The sequence below is a fragment of the Drosophila miranda genome, chromosome 2 (assembly GCF_003369915.1).
Source record: "Drosophila miranda strain MSH22 chromosome 2, D.miranda_PacBio2.1, whole genome shotgun sequence".
NCBI classification, from domain to species: domain Eukaryota; kingdom Metazoa; phylum Arthropoda; class Insecta; order Diptera; family Drosophilidae; genus Drosophila; species Drosophila miranda.
In genome coordinates, this window is record NC_046675.1 from 579,180 (window position 1) to 601,817 (window position 22,638).

The 22,638-nt window shown below is 43.6% G+C and overlaps 7 protein-coding genes and 1 non-coding gene across 12 annotated transcripts; 5 read left to right on the forward strand and 3 right to left on the reverse strand.

Moving 5' to 3' along the window:
* Positions 1 to 134: 134 nt before the first annotated feature.
* Positions 135 to 4,924, reverse strand: LOC108155973 (WD repeat-containing protein 44). The gene is made up of 9 exons (XM_017287159.2): positions 4,524 to 4,924; positions 4,248 to 4,458; positions 3,960 to 4,049; positions 3,741 to 3,879; positions 2,680 to 3,673; positions 1,891 to 2,614; positions 1,007 to 1,825; positions 799 to 927; positions 135 to 727 (listed from the first exon to the last, which is right to left on the reverse strand). The coding sequence occupies exons 1-9, from the start codon at positions 4,655 to 4,657 to the stop codon at positions 572 to 574; spliced, it is 3,396 nt and encodes a 1,131-aa protein (XP_017142648.1). The 5' UTR covers positions 4,658 to 4,924; the 3' UTR covers positions 135 to 571.
* A 631-nt stretch (positions 4,925 to 5,555) lies between these two features.
* On the forward strand, positions 5,556 to 10,220 carry LOC108156562 (zinc transporter ZIP13 homolog). Of its 2 annotated transcripts, none has more exons than XM_017288085.2 (5): positions 5,556 to 5,888; positions 8,486 to 8,887; positions 8,953 to 9,489; positions 9,547 to 9,702; positions 9,768 to 10,220. In XM_017288085.2, the coding sequence occupies exons 2-5, from the start codon at positions 8,677 to 8,679 to the stop codon at positions 9,944 to 9,946; spliced, it is 1,083 nt and encodes a 360-aa protein (XP_017143574.1). In that variant the 5' UTR covers positions 5,556 to 5,888; positions 8,486 to 8,676; the 3' UTR covers positions 9,947 to 10,220. The 2 variants fall into 2 exon arrangements, with proteins under 2 accessions (XP_017143574.1, XP_017143577.1); XM_017288088.2 differs by lacking the exon at positions 5,556 to 5,888 and adding an exon at positions 6,901 to 6,994.
* A 67-nt stretch (positions 10,221 to 10,287) lies between these two features.
* Positions 10,288 to 11,873, reverse strand: LOC108156563 (40S ribosomal protein S8). The gene is made up of 4 exons (XM_017288091.2): positions 11,781 to 11,873; positions 11,407 to 11,513; positions 10,716 to 11,127; positions 10,288 to 10,485 (listed from the first exon to the last, which is right to left on the reverse strand). Exons 1-4 carry the CDS (start codon positions 11,782 to 11,784, stop codon positions 10,382 to 10,384), a joined length of 627 nt encoding a protein of 208 aa, XP_017143580.1. The 5' UTR covers positions 11,785 to 11,873; the 3' UTR covers positions 10,288 to 10,381.
* LOC117187605 lies at positions 10,564 to 10,610 on the reverse strand. The gene has a single exon (XR_004472260.1). It is a non-coding gene; the product is annotated as a small nucleolar RNA R442 (small nucleolar RNA).
* A 760-nt stretch (positions 11,874 to 12,633) lies between the features above and the next one.
* On the forward strand, positions 12,634 to 13,920 carry LOC108157070. Of its 3 annotated transcripts, none has more exons than XM_033389434.1 (2): positions 12,634 to 13,148; positions 13,547 to 13,920. In XM_033389434.1, the coding sequence occupies exons 1-2, from the start codon at positions 12,774 to 12,776 to the stop codon at positions 13,802 to 13,804; spliced, it is 633 nt and encodes a 210-aa protein (XP_033245325.1). In that variant the 5' UTR covers positions 12,634 to 12,773; the 3' UTR covers positions 13,805 to 13,920. The 3 variants fall into 3 exon arrangements, with proteins under 3 accessions (XP_033245325.1, XP_033245324.1, XP_017144394.2); XM_033389433.1 differs by having other exon boundaries at positions 12,636 to 13,454; positions 13,526 to 13,917; XM_017288905.2 differs by having other exon boundaries at positions 12,636 to 13,454; positions 13,547 to 13,917.
* Positions 13,921 to 15,288: 1,368 nt separating this feature from the next.
* On the forward strand, positions 15,289 to 16,481 carry LOC117187224. The gene is made up of 2 exons (XM_033389435.1): positions 15,289 to 15,995; positions 16,067 to 16,481. The coding sequence occupies exons 1-2, from the start codon at positions 15,603 to 15,605 to the stop codon at positions 16,343 to 16,345; spliced, it is 672 nt and encodes a 223-aa protein (XP_033245326.1). The 5' UTR covers positions 15,289 to 15,602; the 3' UTR covers positions 16,346 to 16,481.
* A 1,374-nt stretch (positions 16,482 to 17,855) lies between these two features.
* On the forward strand, positions 17,856 to 22,399 carry LOC108157221 (tudor domain-containing protein 5-like). Of its 2 annotated transcripts, XM_033389432.1 has the most exons (3): positions 17,856 to 18,165; positions 20,722 to 20,919; positions 20,993 to 22,399. In XM_033389432.1, exons 2-3 carry the CDS (start codon positions 20,728 to 20,730, stop codon positions 22,214 to 22,216), a joined length of 1,416 nt encoding a protein of 471 aa, XP_033245323.1. In that variant the 5' UTR covers positions 17,856 to 18,165; positions 20,722 to 20,727; the 3' UTR covers positions 22,217 to 22,399. The 2 variants fall into 2 exon arrangements, with proteins under 2 accessions (XP_033245323.1, XP_017144667.1); XM_017289178.2 differs by lacking the exon at positions 17,856 to 18,165 and having other exon boundaries at positions 20,423 to 20,919.
* On the forward strand, positions 18,151 to 19,018 carry LOC117187225. Its single transcript, XM_033389436.1, has 2 exons — positions 18,151 to 18,552; positions 18,645 to 19,018. Exons 1-2 carry the CDS (start codon positions 18,172 to 18,174, stop codon positions 18,900 to 18,902), a joined length of 639 nt encoding a protein of 212 aa, XP_033245327.1. The 5' UTR covers positions 18,151 to 18,171; the 3' UTR covers positions 18,903 to 19,018.
* Positions 22,400 to 22,638: the final 239 nt, after the last annotated feature.

A 22,638-nucleotide genomic window follows, 5' to 3' on the forward strand; every position in this document is an offset into this window, starting at 1 on the left:
CCTGCCCTGAGCCGTCTCTAATCCCGAAGCACTTCAACTTCTACTCTGAAGAAAATCAATAGAAACATTACAGCACATTACAATTTTTAGTTTCCCCGTTCCGTTCCGAGGGTTGCACAACTTTACTTTACACAAAATATACTCGTACTATATTATAAAGTTAGTTATAAATTAATTATGAGTGTAGGCTTTTAAAGTAACTGCTTTGCGATTCGGCAGGCATCTTCGACATTCGACCTTCGACATCTTCTTGGCCTGGGATCCTGGGATGTGTCAGAAAATGTACTCATCACGCTTTTCTGTACAAAGTCATTCCTATCCGTGCAGGGAGGAGGCATTATAGTGTACAATTGACTTTCAAAATAATGTTAAACAATAAAAGAAACATTGGCAAAGTAAATATCTACACACACATTCATTAATTCAATCAGCGTTAAAAATACATAACATTAAAAAAATTTCGTGCTAGTAGAACCGAATTTAGCTAACAACTTTTCATATACTGCGATACGAGGGTAGATACATAGGTGTAGCATTTATAAGGATTACGTATGTATAGACCTGCGATTATCTAATCCGCTATAGCCGTGTAGGGCAGACTGCTGTGCTTGGGCTTTGTCTTATTAATGAACACCTTTATTGCCCCATTGAAATCTGCGCTGACCAGCACGTAGCCGCATCCCTTTTTATGCTGTTCGACAAGTGGATCAGGTGCATTGTGAGCCAGCTAAAACCGAAAGCAGAAAACACTTGGATCAGTATCTGAAACAGATAAACGAAAGGTTGTTTGGCTGTTACCTTTTCATTCGAAATTTCATCAGGTTCTGGTTTGATGATGGCCTCTGGATGTGGCGCGAATATGGCACAGGTGACAGTGGCATTATGTGCTTTAATGCCCTCCCAGAAATCGCTGCGATCGCGACGAACCTGTAAGGATTACACAGCAATTAGCAATCAGGGAATAGGGGAACTTTCTGCATGGCTGTAAATAATCCATTTTACTAACCGAGCTCAGCTTGGAGTAGTCGTGATTGGTCTTCCATACGTAAATGCATTGATTCTCGGATCCGGCAATGATATACTTCCCGTCGTGACTGAACGACCCCTTGATCTGCGAGGACACATTCAAGTAACCCTTGTACTTGCAGGACAAGTTCAGGTCCCTCAAATCGTAAAGGCGCACTCGGCTGTCATTGGAGGTGACCAATATTTTGTCCTCTCCGGGCATGGGCTCGATGCCGCTAATCTTGCGGCCAATGCGATTCTTGCCGCGGGTAGAGCGCACATGGATCTGTGTGTGGTACTTGAGCTGGTCCGTGTTGTAGAATATGCAGCGTCCATCGTAGCTGCCCACCACAGCAAACTGACCGTTCTGACAGAAATTGGCTGCCGTGATGAGCTTTGTCTGGCCATCCACCTCGTTCCACAGAGCCACCTTCTTGTCCGGTATATTCCACAGTCTCAGCTTGCCATCGAGGCTTCCGCTCAGAAAGTATCGATCGTCGCGCGGATGGAAGGCAATGGCTGTGACAAAATCAATATGCTGGAAGCAGCAGAGGCACTCCTTTCTGGATATGTGCCACAGGCGGACCGTCTTGTCCATGCTGCTAGACAGGATAAAGTAGTTCTTCGACCAGCTAACATCCAGCAGATCCGAGGTGTGCCCGTTGTAGGTGCAGAAGGGCTTGGGCATGAAGGGCCCTGTGCATTTCTCAGCGGCTGTGGCCATAGCAATCGCCTCCTCGGCCGAGTGCTGCGAAACGAGAGACTCCTGTGAGGGCGTGGGCGATGACTTTTGATCGGCATTGTATTTGTTGCGCATGTCCTAGGGAATGTTAATATTCAATTAGCATGAGGCACAAGAAAATTGATATTTGCAAGAGCAGTTACCTGAAAGAATGGATAGGCATCTTTCAACACCCAAATTCGCAGAACCTTATCCTGCCCCGCTGTGGCCAAGAGGCGCCCGCACGAGCTGAACTTCATGCACCACACTGCGCTCGTGTCCTCGCCACTCAAGTCCTGCACGTGCTGGAGCTTGGTGAATTCGTAGGGTCCCTTGTTGGACGAGGACGCTTTGATTTTGATATTCTGCTCGGGATTCATGGCATCCACGATATCGGCCACATCCTCCTTGTGTCGCGCATGCGACACTTCAGATGCAATCGATTTGGCCTTGTCCACAGTCTTGCGCATTGTGGTGCCAAAGAAGCGCTTAATGCGTGCCGTTTTCTTCTTCAGACGACTGCCGTCGTCCGTTTCGAGCTCTTCCTCGTCGGGCTGTTGGCCTTCAATACTAGGCGGTATGCCAATCACACTCTCCTCATCGGACTCTTTCTGGGTCACCTCCAGGTGGGACGTCAGCTTTAGGATATGCAGCGAGAGTGGATTCCAGCCCTCAGGCACTGGCGGTGAACGCATCTCGGAGAGCGGCATGTTCTCTCCCGTGTCCAGGTTCTTCACAGGCACTTGCTCGAGTATCTCAAAGTCGGTAAGCTGCTTGCCAGAGCTGGTGCGTGTCCGCACGTAAATGTTCATCTGCCTTAGCACATCTTCGTCGCCAGCAGACTTTCGTCGTTCCTTGTCGTTGGTGACGCGATACAAGGCTGGATATCTGTGGGGAAAACAGAGAACCAAACATATTTCATTTCAGAAAACCAAAAATCAAAGAAAACTCACCGCGTGGCACTGCCCAAGCTATTGGAGCCGGTGCCCGCCAACTTGGGACGATTTGCGTTCTCCATGAGCATTTTCTCAATGCGCTCAATCTCATCCTGGGATGGGCCCTGGGCCTTGTTGCTGGCCTCGTCGCGTGGCTTGACTACGTAGCCCCCCTGAATGGCCTTGAATAGATTGAGACCCTGATTCGGATCGATGGAGCTGACGCGTCCTGGCGCTGAGTTGTTCTTGGCCGAGTTTGAGGGACTTGGCTTCGAGTAAACTGACGTGAAACTGCTCCCCAGCGAATGCGAAGGCTTGGAGAGGACAGTAATTGCCGTCGTGGCCAACATGGGACGTATATGCATGGCACTCATCGACGGCATCTGCACCAGAGACGAGGGCGTGGCCGTGGTCGTGGCCGATACGATTGTGTTGGTGGACGAGCAGGTCAATGTGTTGCTGGATGCCGAGGTATTGGCATCGCTCAGCGAGCTCTCAAACTCCAGTACAAAGTCATCGCGTACGCTTCTTACAGAACGAGTGTCGCTGTCGGTGTCTTCCGCGTCGGTCGGCCGGTCGGCCATATTGAACTGATCCGAGGAACTGCTTGAAAGGTGTCGCGATTTCTTCTTCCTTCGCGGTGGCGCCACTGGCCCGCATGAGGTGATAGAATCTGTCGTCTTGGACAGCGCAAGCTTTGTGCTTGCTATCACATCTGGCTCTTGCAACATGATTCCAACAGCAGCTGATGCCTGCACAGGTACTGAGGCATTCGCGGGGACCCTAGAAGCAGTGCCTAATGCACTGGGAGCTGCAGCATCTTGCTGCTGATGCTTGGGCGAGACAGCTGGTGTCCCTATGCCAGAGGATGTGCTTGCAGCTCTCGTTGCTGAGGACATGGTCGAAGACTGCGTCGGTTGTTGGGGTTGCGTCTGCGTCTGTGCCTGTTGCTGTTGCTGATGCTTCTGCTGGGAATTCAGGGAGGCCAGGGACTCACGATCAATACTGATGGCTGAGCATAGAATTGAAGGCTTGCTTAGTTTTTTGACGAGTTAATTGAACGTCAAATTCTCACTCACCTGAAGGGTCTATACTGCCTGCCAAGATGCGTCCCACGCGACCCAAGGATGTCATGCTCTGTATGCTCATCGCATCGGTTTCGATAACCTTGAACGGATGCGTGGATCGATTGGTGAAAATCCCATCCGTGGAGCTATTCTGCAATCAGTAAAAAAATCATCAATTAGTAACAAAGGATTAAGCAATGAGAAATCAAAGCAGTTCGCAAAAATAAATACCTGAGAGTCAGGTGTGAGTGTATTTCCTGGATTATCATCTTCATCGTTTTTCATGCACTGACGGAGTTCGCGACAGCGTTGTCTACCATACTATATACGATACGTTTCATAGTTATAGGATTAGATTGAAGTTTAAGTTGTTTTTCGCATCATATTTACGACAGAAAGAGTGTGTATAAACCACAAAAAAATATGAAAGAAGAGAATACAAATATTTTTATTGTTAATATTGGAAGTTCTTAAGCAAAACTGACAAATGCACCCAACATATGACCGTGCCCCACTTACTGCTCCATGCACTGGCTTCGGTTCGGCGAAGACTACGGGTGCTATATCTTGCTGCTTCAGACGAGTGCCTAGACTGTTGGTGGGACTCCGTGTGGCAGGCGTTCCAGCGCCAATGGGAGTCGCATCGCTGTCCGATGAGGCGGCCGCATTGACACGCACTGCAGGCTCTGGAAATATAAACTCCTGAGCCACCTCTGCCGGCAATCTACGACTAGAATGTACAAATTTGTGTATTAGTCAGCCACGCTGGATATAAGATTAGAGTGCGATGCGTACCACAGTGTGGAATGACGATTGGGCGTAGTGTCTTCGGCATCGAAAAATTCCTCGGAACTGTCCGAATCGGTCTCCAGCTTACTCATTGTTGAGCTGTAGTTGTGCGTAGTCAATAGGGTCTCGTCTCTGTGCATTACGTAACCAATTCAACTCGTTTTTGTATGCAAATTTTGACGAAGTACTTTTTTCGCCTTTTTGTTATTAACTTAAATCCCTTTTGTTGTTGTGGAGCGTTGCTCACGCTTCAGATGTTTGTTGACTTACGTCGTTCTTGGCTGTCGCGCTAACGCAACAGTCAATGTTTTTAACATTTTAGAAACATTTGGGGGTTAAAAAACATTTTACCACTATGAATTTTTATGTAGAAATCAATTGTTTTTTAATTAATTTTTTTTGTAGAGTCCAGTGTGGCCGCGTTAAAATATACCGTCTGACCCTCACAAATATACTAAAATATACTGTCTCATTTTAAAAATAGACCGTAAATATACTAACGAATTAAAGTTCTATTTTACATTTTCCTTGATTTTGATCTTCCATCAAATATTACCAGCTATATAGAACATTTAGCCACGCCCACATAATTTTATCCAATTAGTGAATTTGTTTTCTAATTGACTGGTTTACTTTAAACACTTGCTTTTATTGCAATTTGCGTACAAAGAGGTTTTAGCGAAAATAGTCAAACAAATAAAACTTAATACAACGTAAGAGAAAAATCGTTCCTATTGCTCAATTTTGATATTCCGTTGAATAATGCTGACTAACTAAAACCTTTAGCTCTGCCCATATAATTTTAGGCCATTGATGAATACATTTTCTACTAGATGAACTACTTTTTAGTACTTGCATGTATTGTGTTTTGACTAAAACACGGTTTACAAATTAAATGAGACATATTATTTTCAAGCGGTTAAAGGAGTTAACGATTCAAGTTAACACAGTCACGCTCGCACACCTATGGTGCAACTATTCGATTAACTATCGATAGCAGCCAGCTGTTCGCCAGCCATGTTTGTTTTCCACACGGCACACTAGTAAACAAACGTACATATTTATGTGCAATTTTTGTACTTGTAACCTTTCGTAGAGTGACTCCGAGAGAGTCTACCAAGTGCGGTATTAAACGCAAAGTTCTTCTGAAGGGAGGACTGTATCTCACAACGACAAAGACATTCCTTCGGAATCCTATCGAATAAGAGAATCGTGCATTTATATTGTTTAGTGGGTGCCACTCTGTCCTCTACTGCGCATTAGATAAACAATAAGATTATGTTTGTTCGCGAACGCAACAGTCACAAAAGTAAATGAAAACAAAACAAAAGACTTTTCCTTTGTGCCTCATTGAAGACAACCAGCATAACGGTAAAGAACCGCAATATAAATAACTAACCTAGCGTAAGGCGCTGTTTAACCGAATAACTGTGCATTCGCCCCACACCACCCCAACCCACACACGCCAAACAGCTGCCATAGCGGCCATATTTGAAAATTTTTTGCACTCGAGTTAATCTTAAAAATCTGTGCTCCGCCGATCACTACTTCAACATTACTATACTACCTGTTATCACAGACATAGGAGTACGAGTACAAAAACAGACGCATTGATTTGATTAGACAACAACAAAGCGAACTTGTTTGAAAAACTGGTTTTGCTTACAGTCCGGTTTAAACGATTTTACTAAGAAACCAAAGGGTTATAATGCCGAAACACTCGTGTGTTTCTCGTATGTTTTTCGATCCACAGAAAAGTATATTTAATTTTAATTGTATTTGTTGCGGTTTTCAGCAGTGAAAATGAAAATACAGTCAGCTGACAGGCAACAGTGTGTGTGTTATCAGCATTTACTTGCAAATAAACAATTACATGGTACATACATATGTACATATATGTATGTAAATATTAGGATTATTTAACGTAATCGTTTAAGGGACCATCTTTTTTCTGCTTAAGTTCTTACACATGTGCAGCAACAGCACGTTTCTGCTTGATAATCAGCATTTAATTTAATTTCATTCCAGTTTTGTTAATTTGTCATGTCTCGTTTCTGTAGTGCAGAGTGCAAAATAATCGGCGCCATTGGTTTGTCAAACGAGAGTCGTTGTCAATAATGTGATTCATGTAATTCATTGGTTAGCAACTGTTGTATGGGGGAGCATAGTATATATAGTAATATAGCTGGAGCCCCCAAGATACGATTTATATTCGATCTGTTGTGCTCTTTCTATAAGAATGCAACGAAAGACGTTGCCTCCCTCAGAACGAGCTCATTTACCGGCGCGATAAGACGACGACGACGACGACTTGTGGGAGCTTGGAGCATAAATTTCCGCATTAGTAACAGTCAAGTGTGTTATAGTTATAGTGCTATTGTGTTAACAGTTGAAATTATACAAATACACCGCCAAAAATCACGTTTGGAGGCTGAACAACAATCCATTGTCCCCCATTTGTGCACTTGTATTGTATGGTAAATATGTATGTATGTACATAAGTACGAACCTAAGAAAATCATAAGTGTGTACAATGTACGATTAAACAGTGTACAACAGTGAAACGACATCTATGAACTATGTATATAAACTTCATCTCCGAGTGGCATACATTTGCACGCACATTACACATATGTACATACATATGTATATCACACATTCTCCTAGTGTCGTTTCTGCGGTGTCTGTTCTGTTCCTTCATAATTTCTTCAGAATCTGCCCGATCGGACCACTTAATCATATAGCCTCTATAAGAAGCAACCATATAAATTTTTTGTTTCTTTAATGTCGAGAGTACTTAAACGTCGGTGCGCTCTTCCGAATCGTGTCTTTGTATGGATAGTTCAATGACAACCAAAGACTGCGAGAGATACGAGAGTGGGGCTATCTCGCTCGGATTTTGTGGCAGCAGAATTTTCTGGGTCTGGTTGCTGGTTGCTGGTTGCTGGCTCTGCCACTGCCTATGCGAAACGCTTTAACAAACGAAAATCCTAAAATGATCAGCCATGATATCAGTAGTTGGATGATTTAATTTAGGAGTTTGATGACTAGTACTTAGAAAGACGCAGCCAGTGGCCGTTTTTCCCAATAAAGATGTACACGATTGCCGTTTAACAAAGCAACCAACATCAGTGATATGGGTGGCAGTGGCAGTGCGGCGTCTACCTATATCTTATCGCGAAAAAATTGAACAGTTTAAGCTTCATCGTGCACAGCAGCAGGCAGACACACATCAAACTGAACTGAGAACTGAGAACAGAGAACTGAGCACTGAGACGTGGGAGTACCCAACAGTGGCGTTTACAATTTCAATTAGTATCTTTGCGGACACTAAAGGCGACGGATATCCATTTTGAAGGATTGTTCCTCCCATTACGCGTAGTCGAGACTGATTTTTGTGATTCCATCGACAAAACTTGAGTTTCTTTCCCGTCAATCATTGGATAATTGAGTGTAAGGACTGTGACGTGATTTTATGATCGAATCGATGATCAATTTGTGACTGGTTTAGCGCTATCCGCTTGCTATTAGCCTTCGAGCGAGGATACGAGTATGCGCTTACGTACGCTTATGCAAAAAGCCTAAAGGATACATAGTTGAGGCAATTATCTCTTGGTCATTATAGCGTTTGATTGACTGCCGCTCCTATGCTAAAGCTATCTCTAGTCATGCTTAAGCCTTAAAGACTTCAATTTTACACTGACTTGCTTATCGAACCGAGCCCGACAACAGCAACAGCAACAGTCGAGAGAGGGGGGCGGCTACTGCTCCCTTATTGACTGACGTCTGTCCGTTTTCTATATCTAAGAGATTTTCTCATCAGCTTGTCAGGGTATTCCTTTATTTTGTTGCCAAGTAACAAAATTCTAGAACTGATTCAGCCCGACTTATATATTTTTTTTATTGTAGATATACTCGTAAATTTCACAGGTTTCTTTTTTATTAAAAATTCGAATTTTGGCTTTCAGCTGGGAAAAAGGTGTGGGACATATTCAGTTAAGGAGTTAATGGACATGACCAGACAGTGATTGAACACATCCCCATATCTCAAGTACAGGCTGCAGTGCAGGCAACGACCAACCGGAAGAGTCGTCGTCAAGATCGAGATCCAGATCCAGAACCAGTCCAGGAAACAGCCGTAGCTGAAACAAAGACAACAATGAGCACAAATAGCAGCTTTTTTGATGAACATTTAACCATGCTATACGCAAATCTGATGAACAATTACGTGCCAGAGTACTTTAAGAGCTTCCAGTACACCCCGTGGGTGTTCTCGCTGCTGGGTTCGGTGGTTATCGGCCTCAGTGGCATCTTTCCACTGCTCATCATTCCGTCAGAGGAGAAACTGGCCAAAAATGGATACAAAGACCGTAAGTGTTGCTCTAAGAGATTGATTTTAGACCGTTTTTCAAGATCAAGTTGTCTCTCGCTTCAGCTGCGGAATCAAAGTTCCTGCGAGTGCTACTGAGCTTCGCAGTGGGAGGACTGCTGGGGGATGTGTTCCTCCATTTGCTACCAGAGGCCTGGGAGGGCGATCACCAGAGCTCTTCGGTGGAATTGGGGGACAGCCACCCATCGCTGCGCTCCGGACTGTGGGTGCTCGCTGGCATACTGATCTTCACAATAGTGGAGAAAATCTTCTCCGGCTACACGAACGCAGACGAGGAGAATCCCCAGCCCAAGTGCGTGGAGATCGCAAACTGCCTGCTGCGCCGCCATGGGGGCAAGCTGCCGGAGGGGGGAACCTCCGAGAGCTGCGGCGGAGCCTGTGACATTGAGGACGTGGACAAGGTCTGTTTCTTGCGCGAGCGAGAGCAGAAGTCCAAGGAGCAGAAAGAACAGCCCAGGAAGGTCGCCGGATACCTGAACCTGCTGGCCAATTCCATCGACAACTTTACGCACGGCCTGGCGGTGGCTGGATCTTTTCTGGTCTCCTTCAGACACGGAGTCCTGGCCACATTCGCCATACTGTGTAAATATGATGCTGGCTTCAGCTAGTCGTAGATCCTTACGTGGTGTTCCTTTGCAGTGCACGAGATCCCCCACGAAGTCGGGGACTTTGCCATTCTTCTGCGCTCCGGATTCAGTCGCTGGGATGCGGCTCGGGCACAGCTGCTAACAGCAGGAGCAGGACTACTTGGTGCCCTGGTGGCGATCGGAGGCTCCGGTGTAACCTCAGCCATGGGTATGTCCACCAAAACTATCATCTTTCAGCGTCAGTGAGCTGAGCTCTCTTCTTTGCTTTTACAGAGGCACGCACCTCGTGGATCATGCCCTTTACCGCTGGCGGCTTCCTGCACATTTCGCTGGTCACAGTATTACCTGATCTCTTAAAGGAAGAGGAACGCAAGGAATCCATTAAGCAGCTGCTAGCCCTGGTCTTTGGCATTGCATTAATGGCTGTCATGACGACGCTTTTCGAACACTAACCTAACCCTAGCAAGAAGCCGAGCAGCACATCAGAATAGTTTATTCCATAAATGGTTCCACCAGGATGGTTCCGTTGTTGGGTGTCCAAAATTGAAATGAATTTGTTGTACTTTACGGGATGGCTATAGGGATGCCTAGCCCCTCCTGGCCACTCGTCCTATTTTGCGTTGTGTAATTATAGCCGATACGAATGATATTTAAACTACTGTTAATAATTACGTATTATTGTAACATACGAAAAACATGAATAGAAACTGTGTGTTTTCAAAGAAATCTATCTTCGATCTACTCTTTGCGGATATCATCTACTATTTATGCAACAGAAAAGACAGCTCGAGAAATTCTTCTATCAAAAGAATCGGTTTTTATTTTTTTTTCTTTGCAAGTCCATTGATCATCTGAGCGCTGCGCTTGCAAGCTTATCTAGAGTGCCTTTACTTCTTAGACTTGATCTTCTTAAGGTAGAACTCCAATTCCTTGCCTTCCAGAATGTAGCCGTCGGAGCGACCGCACTGACCGGGGCGGGAAGAAATGCAGGCTGAAAGGAACAGAAAGAAAGAGAAGGGGATTAGCAAACGAAAGGCAATCCGCCCGCACTGGACATAAGCTATTTGGCAATCAGAGTAACTATGACAAGCCGTAATCACACCCAACAGGCTTGCATTATTCTTAAAACAAGAATTTTGCAATAAAGTTGTTGGATCGCTAAGGATTTTACATCATTTGTATACAGCCAGCGATAAAATGAAAACTAGAGAAAATACACACCCAAGATGCGGCCAGAAGTGAACTGGTCCTCCAACGCCTGCTCAACTTTGCCAAACTTTTGACGCTCCAGGTACTTCTTCATGACCTTTTCACTGCGCTTCTTGGTCAGCACATCGTTCTCATCCTCCTTCTGTGCGTGCTTGGGGTTGCGCTTGCGTCCCAAGGGCAGCACGTAGTGGGACTCGTACCATTGGCGGAATGGCGTCGCGTCGATGACCACAATGCTGTTCTTCACCAGTGTCTTGGTGCGCACCAGCTCGTTGTTGGACGCATTGTAGACGACATCAGCGATACGAGTCTTGCGGGCAACACCCTCAGAGGCCCAGGCAAAGTTGCCGTTCTCCAGGCGCAGGGCACGCAGTTTGCTGTTGCCTCCACGAGTGCGCACAGAGTGCACGCGGCTGGAGCCGAGCTGCAATGAAATGAAATGAAAGACCAACCGTTTAGAATATCCGCACACTTCCAGGCAGTAGAGTATTTAGTTGGGACAGCGATAGTTGAAAATCAGTAGTCCGAACATAAAGCTTTTAAATCATCAAACAGTAGCGCACGATTAGGTAAACCATGCGCAATTACAGTTGACACGCGTTAACATCATTTTAGCAAATCAGCAATCATTTTGTGCTATGCCAAGTCGCTACATTTCTGTATGCCACCCACTGACAGGGGACAGGCGACAGGCATCGCTTACCTTGGTGTTGGCGGCGGGGCGACCCAACTCGAACTTGCGCTTCTTGCGAAGCGACTTGCGCTTGCCACCAGTTGAACGGCGCTTGTGTGCACTATCACGGCTAATACCTGGGAACAATATTAAAACATACGAATTAAATTAAAACATGGCACATTGGCTGCGCTTAAATATCAAGAACACAAACACACGCACGCCAACCACAACTCATGGGCACGGGAGTTCGAGGGTTGAATTCATTGAAAAATGCAGCAACATTTTTGGATTTATTGCCGATCCGTTGGTGGCATTGTTTTTCACACACTTTTACATTGATTCAATGAATTTTTGAGCCAATTTCCCTGATTTTTTAACGCATTTCGCACGAGCCGACTTACCCATGTTCGAGTAAAAAGCGAGAAAGAAAGGAAAAGACACGCACAACACCTCGTGTCAAAATTTTTAGGTTACTTTTTTGACATTTGCCATTATGGGCAACCCTGTTCCAGCTGGTCTGCCACTGTTAAAATGCGCATTGCAGCACATTTGGTGCTACTTTTGAGTGGCAATTATTTGGCGCTCAAGTTTGGTGGGAGATGCTCTCGTTTTTTGGGGATTTGCTCTTGATGGGATTCTCTCTCTTCGTTGAGGGATTTTTCATCGCATCAATGTCCCTACATTCCGTACTCACTTACGTTGCCACTTTTTTTGTTGACCTTTTTTGTTTAAACCTTGTTTTACACATAATACAATACAAAGAAGTACTTAACAGTAACTAATCTTGTAGAAAACTTATCCATCAAGGCGCTAAAATTATATGGGATGCGCTAAGAGTCTTAGTTAGCCGGCATTATTCGACGGAATATTAAAAACTAGCAATAGAAATGATACGGAATATTTTGGTATATTTCTGAGGTTCAGACGGTTTATTTGATCGGATTTCAGATTATCTTGCCACCATGTCTAGCTTACACACCTTGCTAATGTTTATACTTATAGTATTTTCCAAGATTTTTAAGTAATTGACTCACCCTCTTGCCCAATGGACCAATGGAGAAACCGTATAGAAACCAATTTTAAATCTAGCCATGTCCCAGGCCACATCGAATAAGTGTTCGTGATCAGCATCGAATTTCTGATTACATGTGAAAAAGTGAATAACGGACGTTTTCGCACGGGAGCAAAAATGAAAATAATTCGTTAGCATATTTACGGTATTTTTTAAAATTTGTGACGCATTTCGGTATATTTCTAAGGGTCAGACCGTATATGTTATCGCGAACTAGAAAAGTCTGTACCAAAACAATTTTTTGTTCAAAAGAACCTAATTTTAATTCAAAAATTCGGTAATTAAACGGATCGGTACACTCAGACAAGTTTTGAATGTAACTATGGTTGGCAAAAACTTCAAGGCCCTCTCGCACTTCCATTGCCTCTCCGAATACATAGTACAGTGCAAGCACTGCGACAAAACACTCTCCTCCAAACACACTTCATCGAATCTGACGCGCCACCTAATAAGGAACCACAAGCTACTGGCTCGACAGATTTTTGCGGGCGAAGAAGGCAAGATGCTGGCTGAGCTAAAGGACGAGTTGGAGGCGGCGGCCTCGGCCTCTGAAGACATGCACATGATGGACGATGGCGACGGCGACGGCGAGGGAGAGGGGGACGGCGAAGGCGAGACCAAGAGTGCTGTTCGCACTATTATGAGCGTTCAGCAGCAGCTGGATCGACAGAGCCAGGAAGCGGAGATGCGGAACAAAGTAATTGGCAAGAACAACAAGCTGTGGGCGCACTTTGTGCGTATTTCGGAGTTTATGGCCAAATGCAAGCACTGTGGGAAGATATTATCCTCCAAACACTCGTCGTCCAACTTGATGCGTCACATCGTGCGCCGCCATCACAATCTCTCGAAGACCTTAGACCACTCTCATCATCACTTGATGGTGCCCAAAAAAGAGATCGTGTGCAACGTTGAGAGCAGGCAGATGGCGGATCCACTGGAGAAAGTCAACTTCGATGATGTAGATAGCATTATTGAGAAGGTGACGGATCATTTGGAGGACGAGGTGAGTGTAATGTATTATTCCACTGTCCACGTTTTGCGGCCGCAGTAAATGTAATGCATATTTGTTTTAAGGTAACTTCGATTTCGCTGCAGGAACCCTTTTACGAGTACGTCGTCGACAACACCGAAGACGTTGGGGATAAGCATGATTATCCCGAATCGAGCGACATGCACCACATAGTCCGAGCGGACTCCGCCTCGCTTTCGGAGACCACCACGAAAATGGACGAGAAGCTCAAAGCTGAGACAATATACTTTAATGAGATGGCCGAATTGGCCAGATCCAAGCGGAGACTAATCGACCTGCAGGCCAAGAAGCTCCTCCTCGATATGAACGTTCTGGAAAACTAACAACACAACGGCACACAGGCGGATACGTTTATTTTAATACGTATATATATTATGTAGATGAAATGGATGGGCGATATGATTAAGTATGTAACAAATTATAATTTAAACAATAATTATATTGGCCTGTTTATTATCTGACGTCGTTTGGATCCGAGATGCATCGGTCGCCCCCGCTTTGGATGTTGTTTGGCAGGCTTTTGGCGAAGCCCGGCTTTAAAAGAGACGAAGAACATAAGATCTGTATACAGACTCCTGTGATATCACACTGTTAAAATAATTAAGAATTTCACCCTGCCTCCTTCTGCCCAACACTAAGGACGAAAATCTGTGGCAACCGAAACGCACAATCGTACAGAATCTGCCGAAACTGGCTTAGATCGGATCATTATTTCAGCCAGAATGAAATCGGATTGCAATAGCAACACTATTCCCTAGTGGTCGTGGTTACACCTAAAAAAATTACGACAGAATTGCGGTGAGGAGATCTTTCCTTCCCTCAGTGATCATCGTCGGTTGCGATGTTAACTCTCACGAGTACGTACAATTACGTATAGAATATGTTTTATAGGTAATATAGATCATAAGCTCACATACATATATGTATATTCTATACTGACTACTGACTGAGTACCGGGTCGCAAATTAGATGCACCGCAACTGACAACAAAAATAAAATAAATAAAAATAAAAGCACAAACTTTGTTTTTTATTTTATTTTTGGTTTTAGCCATTTTTGGCATATTTATTTTTGTTTCTCAAATCCAGCTTGTATTGACTCTGAAAGTCTAGCAGCACTTTGGACCAGGGGAGGAGCGTCGTGGCTCTCTGGCTCGCTGCTGCCGCGCAAGAGCACCACCAATAGTAGCACCAATAACTCCAACCCGGTACTGAGTGATCTGTTTACAAAGGAGCTTGTCCATTTGCTTGTGCCGGCCTAGTCGGTAACGCACACTAAACATATTATATGGCCGCCCTAAGAACCAATCTATCTCTGTATACATACATATGTACATATATGTATAAAATTTTTAACACAAGCCGACGCGAACGGAAAAAAAAAGAATACCAAAGTTTTTCGATTCTTTATCTGCAATATTAATCTAACGTAACGTTTTCTTTTTCTTTCTTGTTTTGATAACTAAAATATAGTTTCCGGGCCCAATTTTCAGCCTCCAACAGAAAAACTCTCTCTTAATGTTTCGCGTCTACAACTGTTTTTGTTGTTATTACGCGTCGGCGGCCAAAACATAACGGATCTTTCGCTAGGGCTGCAGAGAACCAGCGTTGGCAAAATTCTATCAATAGTATCGAAAGAATATTCGTATTAAATAAGTCTATAATAGATATACACATTAATCAACATAATAATATTACTGCTCTTAATTAACTAATTAATGATTAATATTCATTGATAATAATATAAAGTACTGTATTGATACGGTATGTTACGTTTTTATGACGATAGTGTCGTGTTCCATGACTAGGGCTGCAAAAGCAAATATCAAACAGCCCGCACAGCAACTGAAAAAAGCGACGCGAACCACGCGTCCGTGCCCCCGTTTAAAACTAACACGAAAGTGCAAAACAGCTTCCCTTCGAAAGTAAATGTTATATAAAAGTATTCAGAGATATCACCCAACATGTAATGTAGCGCGGTTCTTGTCTGCATAACATTCGGTCACACATTGTACGCACCACATTCGAAGCTCGCAGCCGACGCCTAAAAAGGCGAAGCAAAATACCGGGAATTTTTTGATAATTATATTATTGTGCTGGCATTAGTCAATATAATTTCAATATGGAGACCAAGAGTGCTGTTCGCACTATTATGAGCGTTCAGCAGCAGCTGGATCGACAGAGCCAGGAAGCGGAGATGCGGAACAAAGCAATTGGCAAGAACAACAAGCTGTGGGAGCACTTTGTGCGTATGTCGGAGTTTATGGCCAAATGCAAGCACTGTGGGAAGATATTATCCTCCAAACACTCGTCGTCCAACTTGATGCGTCACATAGTGCGCCGCCATCACAATCTCTCGAAGACTTTAGACCACTCGCATCATCACTTGATGGCGCCCAAAAAAGAGATCGTGTGCAACGTTGAGAGCAGGCAGATGGCGGATCCACTGGAGAAAGTCAACTTCGATGATGTAGATAGCATTATTGAGAAGGTGACGGATCATTTGGAGGACGAGGTGAGTGTAATGTATTATTCCACTGTCCACGTTTTGCGGCCGCAGTAAATGTAATGCATATTTGTTTTAAGGTAACTTCGATTTCGCTGCAGGAACCCTTTTACGAGTACGTCGTCGACAACACCTTAGACGTTGGGGATAAGCATGATTATCCCGAATCGAGCGACATGCACCACATAGTCCGAGCGGACTCCGCCTCGCTTTCGGAGACCACCACGAAAATGGACGAGAAGCTCAAAGCTGAGACAATATACTTTAATGAGATGGCCGAATTGGCCAGATCCAAGCGGAGACTAATCGACCTGCAGGCCAAGAAGCTCCTCCTCGATATGAACGTTCTGGAAAACTAACAACAACACAACGGCACACAGGCGGAGACGTTTATTTTAATACGTATATATATTATGTAGATGAAATGGATGGGCGATATGATTAAGTATGTAACAAATTATAATTTAAACAATAATTATATTGGCCTGTTTATTATCTGACGTCGTTTGGATCCGAGATGCATCGGTCGCCCCCGCTTTGGATGTTGTTTTGCAGGCTTTTGGCGAAGCCCGGCTTTAAAAGAGACGAAGAAAATAAGATCTGTATACAGACTCCTGTGATATCACACTGTTAAAATAATTAAGAATTTCACCCTGCCTCCTTCTGCCCAACACTAAGGACGAAAATCTGTGGCAACCGAAACGCACAATCGTACAGAATCTGCCGAAACTGGCTTAGATCGGATCATTATTTCAGCCAGAATGAAATCGGATTGCAATAGCAACACTATCCCCTAGTGGTCGTGGTTACACCTAAAAAAATTACGACAGAATTGCGGTGAGGAGATCTTTCCTTCCCTCAGTGATACCAAAAGATAAAGGCAGACGCGGTAGTCGTCGGTTGCGATGTTAACTCTCACGAGTACGTACAATTACGTATAGAATATGTTTTATAGGTAATATAGATCATAAGCTCACATACATATATGTATATTCTATACTGACTACTGACTGAGTACCGGGTCGCAAATTAGATGCACCGCAACTGACAACAAAAATAAAATAAATAAAAATAAAAGCACAAACTTTGTTTTTTATTTTATTTTTGGTTTTAGCCATTTTTGGCATATTTATTTTTGTTTCTCAAATCCAGCTTGTATTGACTCTGAAAGTCTAGCAGCACTTTGGACCAGGGGAGGAGCGTCGTGGCTCTCTGGCTCGCTGCTGCCGCGCAAGAGCACCACCAATAGTAGCACCAATAACTCCAACCCGGTACTGAGTGATCTGTTTACAAAGGAGCTTGTCCATTTGCTTGTGCCGGCCTAGTCGGTAACGCACACTAAACATATTATATGGCCGCCCTAAGAACCAATCTATCTCTGTATACATACATATGTACATATATGTATAAAATTTTTAACACAAGCCGACGCGAACGGAAAAAAAAAGAATACCAAAGTTTTTCGATTCTTTATCTGCAATATTAATCTAACGTAACGTTTTCTTTTTCTTTCTTGTTTTGATAACTAAAATATAGTTTCCGGGCCCAATTTTCAGCCTCCAACAGAAAAACTCTCTCTTAATGTTTCGCGTCTACAACTGTTTTTGTTGTTATTACGCGTCGGCGGCCAAAACATAACGGATCTTTCGCTAGGGCTGCAGAGAACCAGCGTTGGCAAAATTCTATCAATAGTATCGAAAGAATATTCGTATTAAATAAGTCTATAATAGATATACACATTAATCAACATAATAATATTACTGCTCTTAATTAACTAATTAATGATTAATATTCATTGATAATAATATAAAGAACTGTATTGATACGGTATGTTACGTTTTTATGACGATAGTGTCGTGTTCCATGACTAGGGCTGCAAAAGCAAATATCAAACAGCCCGCACAGCAACTGAAAAAAGCGACGCGAACCACGCGTCCGTGCCCCCGTTTAAAACTAACACGAAAGTGCAAAACAGCTTCCCTTCGAAAGTAAATGTTATATAAAAGTATTCAGAGATATCACCCAACATGTAATGTAGCGCGGTTCTTGTCTGCATAACATTCGGTCACACATTGTACGCACCACATTCGAAGCTCGCAGCCGACGCCTAAAAAGGCGAAGCAAAATACCGGGAATTTTTTGATAATTATATTATTGTGCTGGCATTAGTCAATATAATTTCAATATGGAGACCAAGAGTGCTGTTCGCACTATTATGAGCGTTCAGCAGCAGCTGGATCGACAGAGCCAGGAAGCGGAGATGCGGAACAAAGTAATTGGCAAGAACAACAAGCTGTGGGAGCACTTTGTGCGTATGTCGGAGTTTATGGCCAAATGCAAGCACTGTGGGAAGATATTATCCTTCAAACACTTGTCGTCCAACTTGATGCGTCACATCGTGCGCCGCCATCACAATCTCTCGAAGACCTTAGACCACTTGATGGCGCCCAAAAAAGAGATCGTGTGCAACGTTGAGAGCAGGCAGATGGCGGATCCACTGGAGAAAGTCAACTTCGATGATGTAGATAGCATTATTGAGAAGGTGACGGATCATTTGGAGGACGAGGTGAGTGTAATGTATTATTCCACTGTCCACGTTTTGCGGCCGCAGTAAATGTAATGCATATTTGTTTTAAGGTAACTTCGATTTCGCTGCAGGAACCCTTTTACGAGTACGTCGTCGACAACACCTTAGACGTTGGGGATAAGCATGATTATCCCGAATCGAGCGACATGCACCACATAGTCCGAGCGGACTCCGCCTCGCTTTCGGAGACCACCACGAAAATGGACGAGAAGCTCAAAGCTGAGACAATATACTTTAATGAGATGGCCGAATTGGCCAGATCCAAGCGGAGACTAATCGACCTGCAGGCCAAGAAGCTCCTCCTCGATATGAACGTTCTGGAAAACTAACAACAACACAACGGCACACAGGCGGAGACGTTTATTTTAATACGTATATATATTATGTAGATGAAATGGATGGGCGATATGATTAAGTATGTAACAAATTATAATTTAAACAATAATTATATTGGCCTGTTTATTATCTGACGTCGTTTGGATCCGAGATGCATCGGTCGCCCCCGCTTTGGATGTTGTTTGGCAGGCTTTTGGCGAAGCCCGACTTTAAAAGAGACGAAGTACATAAGATCTGTATACAGACTCCTGTGATATCACACTGTTAAAATAATTAAGAATTTCACCCTGCCTCCTTCTGCCCAACACTAAGGACGAAAATCTGTGGCCACCGAAACGCACAATCGTACAGAATCTGCCGAAACTGGCTTAGATCGGATCATTATTTCAGCCAGAATGAAATCGGATTGCAATAGCAACACTATCCCCTAGTGGTCGTGGTTACACCTAAAAAAATTACGACAGAATTGCGGTGAGGAGATCTTTCCTTCCCTCAGTGATACCAAAAGATAAAGGCAGACGCGGTAGTCGTCGGTTGCGATGTTAACTCTCACGAGTACGTACAATTACGTATAGAATATGTTTTATAGGTAATATAGATCATAAGCTCACATACATATATGTATATTCTATACTGACTACTGACTGAGTACCGGGTCGCAAATTAGATGCACCGCAACTGACAACAAAAATAAAATAAATAAAAATAAAAGCACAAACTTTGTTTTTTATTTTATTTTTGGTTTTAGCCATTTTTGGCATATTTATTTTTGTTTCTCAAATCCAGCTTGTATTGACTCTGAAAGTCTAGCAGCACTTTGGACCAGGGGAGGAGCGTCGTGGCTCTCTGGCTCGCTGCTGCCGCGCAAGAGCACCACCAATAGTAGCACCAATAACTCCAACCCGGTACTGAGTGATCTGTTTACAAAGGAGCTTGTCCATTTGCTTGTGCCGGCCTAGTCGGTAACGCACACTAAACATATTATATGGCCGCCCTAAGAACCAATCTATCTCTGTATACATACATATGTACATATATGTATAAAATTTTTAACACAAGCCGACGCGAACGGAAAAAAAAGAATACCAAAGTTTTTCGATTCTTTATCTGCAATATTAATCTAACGTAATGTTTTCTTTTTCTTTCTTGTTTTGATAACTAAAATATAGTTTCCGGGCCCAATTTTCAGCCTCCAACAGAAAAACTCTCTCTTAATGTTTCGCGTCTACAACTGTTTTTGTTGTTATTACGCGTCGGCGGCCAAAACATAACGGATCTTTCGCTAGGGCTGCAGAGAACCAGCGTTGGCAAAATTCTATCAATAGTATCGAAAGAATATTCGTATTAAATAAGTCTATAATAGATATACACATTAATCAACATAATAATATTACTGCTCTTAATTAATTAATTAATGATTAATATTCATTGATAATAATATAAAGTACTGTATTGATACGGTATGTTACGTTTTTATGACGATAGTGTCGTGTCCCATGACTAGGGCTGCAAAAGCAAATATCAAACAGCCCGCACAGCAACTGAAAAAAGCGACGCGAACCACGCGTCCGTGCCCCCGTTTAAAACTAACACGAAAGTGCAAAACAGCTTCCCTTCGAAAGTAAATGTTATATAAAAGTATTCAGAGATATCACCCAACATGTAATGTAGCGCGGTTCTTGTCTGCATAACATTCGGTCACACATTGTACGCACCACATTCGAAGCTCGCAGCCGACGCCTAAAAAGGCGAAGCAAAATACCGGGAATTTTTTGATAATTATATTATTGTGCTGGCATTAGTCAATATAATTTCAATATGGATACATCTGGAGAACTCGAATTAATAAAGAAGATGGTGCATTCTGTGCTGGTGTCGTCACCCGAGAGAATGACGCTGCAGAAACTATCTCGCGACTACAAGGAGATGGTGGGTTCAGAAGTGCCGCATCGGCAGTACGGCCATAGAGACGTCGAAACTTTTCTCCGCTCCATGCCAGACGTCATTAAGGTGTGAATCTAGCTAGGTTTTCGTACTATTCTTGTGCATAGTCAAACTAATTTTCAAATCACATTATCCACAGGTGATCGGATCTGGGCCTATGGCTATTGTCCAGCCACTGTCAACTGCCAAGTCCGCACACATCCAGAAATTTGTCAACAATCAGAAGAAGATATCCAAAAAGTCCAGAATTCCTGCTGCACAGAAGCCATCAAATTTGGTCTTTATCAACGAGAGGAAGGCCTTGTCTGGGCAGGTGTACAATCCGGTCAATAATTTTCAGCCGCAAATGCTCCCTAACTCCCAGCAGGCTCGCGTGAATACCGCCCAGACCAAACATCCAATCAATCCGATCTATAGCGCCCAGATGAGAAAAATGTTTGACATGCATAAATATTTGTACAAAAACCGCAATCAAAATCAAGTTCAGCGTCCACACCCAAGATGCAATTCGACTGATAATGCTCCAAGTGGCCAGCCGAAGAAAAAGGAGAAAAATGTGTCAGTTGCGAAGCAAATGCCCATTGAACCCTACAGATCCGACGATCGTGAGGTCCTACCCAATTTCGACCAGCTGAAAGTGGATGTGTCCTTCGGCGATGATTGCAACGAGAGTGATGCCTTTCCGGAATATGCTGTCAATCAACGTGTTCTCAGCTTCGACTATCCTCGCGACGCGGTTCGCTCCGATTACAAGCTGCCTCGTCGCGGCTTGGAAAAAACTCTCAAAGTGGATGAGCGATACTTCCTGCAGCTTGTGGAGGTGACCAATCCGCATAGCTTTCACTTTTGGATATACGACGACTACGACCTATATGATAACTTTTCACACAACATGCAGGAAGCCTACAAAAATTTGGATTCGACGACGTTCACGATGCCGCAGTGCCTGCTGACGCCCGGCCATCTGTGTGTCGTCTGCCCCATTAATTCATCGGAGTGGGAGCGAGCCAAAGTCGTCAGTCACCGGAAGAACAATCTACGAAAGACTATTAAGGTGGAGCTCATCGATACGGGTGTCATCGATACCGTCTACACTAAAGATGTAAAGTTTTTAATGAAAGAATTCGCCAAGTTGCCGCCGCAGGGAATGCAGGGCCGCCTGGCTTACGTGGCTCCGATGAGCAGTCGGAACTGGTCATCGAAGGCTGTCAACGCATTCAAAAATCAAGTGAACAACCGCAGACTCTTCGGAAAAGTTGAAGCTATCAAACACAACATCGCGCATATGGTGCTCGTCGGTACGGATAATGTAAACTTCAACCGTTCGCTGATTGACTCCGGCTTGGTGCGTCGCTGGTTGTAGACCTAGCAGACGGTTCTTTTGATCATATTAATATCAACATTCATATCCTTGTCCTATCACATTCAACTTATCAATCTTCGTGAGATAACATTTTATTGTTTTATATTTTAATGTTTAACTTCATATGTTTAACTTTAATAAATAATAACTTTAATAATAAATAATACTATTTAAACGGTTTAACTTAAGGTTTTTTACCTGTCTAAATAGAGGGGGTTAAGTGGGCTAGGTTCGAATTCTTATCTATATAGGAGACGCTATATTGTTGTTGAGGCACCAAAATTGAGACAAAAACAATCAAAGCAATCGCCGTAGCAGGAAAACAAGTCAAGTATTTAAAACAAGCCAGTCAAGTAGGAAATTGATTCATTAATGGGATAAAATTATGTGGGCAGGGCTGAGGGTTCTATCTAGCTAGTAAT

What these genes read in the sequence shown, in the direction of transcription:
- LOC108155973 (XM_017287159.2), bottom strand. Translation starts at nt 4,657, where the DNA reads ATGCACAGAGACGAGACCCTATTGACTACGCACAACTACAGCTCAACA. An exon ending in AATCGTCATTCCACACTGTG is followed by an intron (nt 4,459 to 4,523) that starts GTACGCATCGCA and finishes TGTACATTCTAG; the next exon opens with TCGTAGATTGCCGGCAGAGG. An exon ending in ATGAAATTTCGAATGAAAAG is followed by an intron (nt 728 to 798) that starts GTAACAGCCAAA and finishes TTTCGGTTTTAG; the next exon opens with CTGGCTCACAATGCACCTGA.
- LOC117187225 (XM_033389436.1), top strand. Translation starts at nt 18,172, where the DNA reads ATGGAGACCAAGAGTGCTGTTCGCACTATTATGAGCGTTCAGCAGCAG. An exon ending in CGGATCATTTGGAGGACGAG is followed by an intron (nt 18,553 to 18,644) that starts GTGAGTGTAATG and finishes ATTTCGCTGCAG; the next exon opens with GAACCCTTTTACGAGTACGT.
- LOC108156563 (XM_017288091.2), bottom strand. An exon ending in GCCCCGCCGCCAACACCAAG is followed by an intron (nt 11,128 to 11,406) that starts GTAAGCGATGCC and finishes ATTTCATTGCAG; the next exon opens with CTCGGCTCCAGCCGCGTGCA. An exon ending in CACTTCTGGCCGCATCTTGG is followed by an intron (nt 10,486 to 10,715) that starts GTGTGTATTTTC and finishes TGTTCCTTTCAG; the next exon opens with CCTGCATTTCTTCCCGCCCC.
- LOC108157221 (XM_033389432.1), top strand. Translation starts at nt 20,728, where the DNA reads ATGGATACATCTGGAGAACTCGAATTAATAAAGAAGATGGTGCATTCT. An exon ending in CCATGCCAGACGTCATTAAG is followed by an intron (nt 20,920 to 20,992) that starts GTGTGAATCTAG and finishes CATTATCCACAG; the next exon opens with GTGATCGGATCTGGGCCTAT.
- LOC108157070 (XM_033389433.1), top strand. Translation starts at nt 12,774, where the DNA reads ATGGTTGGCAAAAACTTCAAGGCCCTCTCGCACTTCCATTGCCTCTCC. An exon ending in CGGATCATTTGGAGGACGAG is followed by an intron (nt 13,455 to 13,525) that starts GTGAGTGTAATG and finishes ATTTGTTTTAAG; the next exon opens with GTAACTTCGATTTCGCTGCA.
- LOC117187224 (XM_033389435.1), top strand. Translation starts at nt 15,603, where the DNA reads ATGGAGACCAAGAGTGCTGTTCGCACTATTATGAGCGTTCAGCAGCAG. An exon ending in CGGATCATTTGGAGGACGAG is followed by an intron (nt 15,996 to 16,066) that starts GTGAGTGTAATG and finishes ATTTGTTTTAAG; the next exon opens with GTAACTTCGATTTCGCTGCA.
- LOC108156562 (XM_017288085.2), top strand. Translation starts at nt 8,677, where the DNA reads ATGAGCACAAATAGCAGCTTTTTTGATGAACATTTAACCATGCTATAC. An exon ending in CAAAAATGGATACAAAGACC is followed by an intron (nt 8,888 to 8,952) that starts GTAAGTGTTGCT and finishes CTCTCGCTTCAG; the next exon opens with CTGCGGAATCAAAGTTCCTG. An exon ending in CGGTGTAACCTCAGCCATGG is followed by an intron (nt 9,703 to 9,767) that starts GTATGTCCACCA and finishes TTGCTTTTACAG; the next exon opens with AGGCACGCACCTCGTGGATC.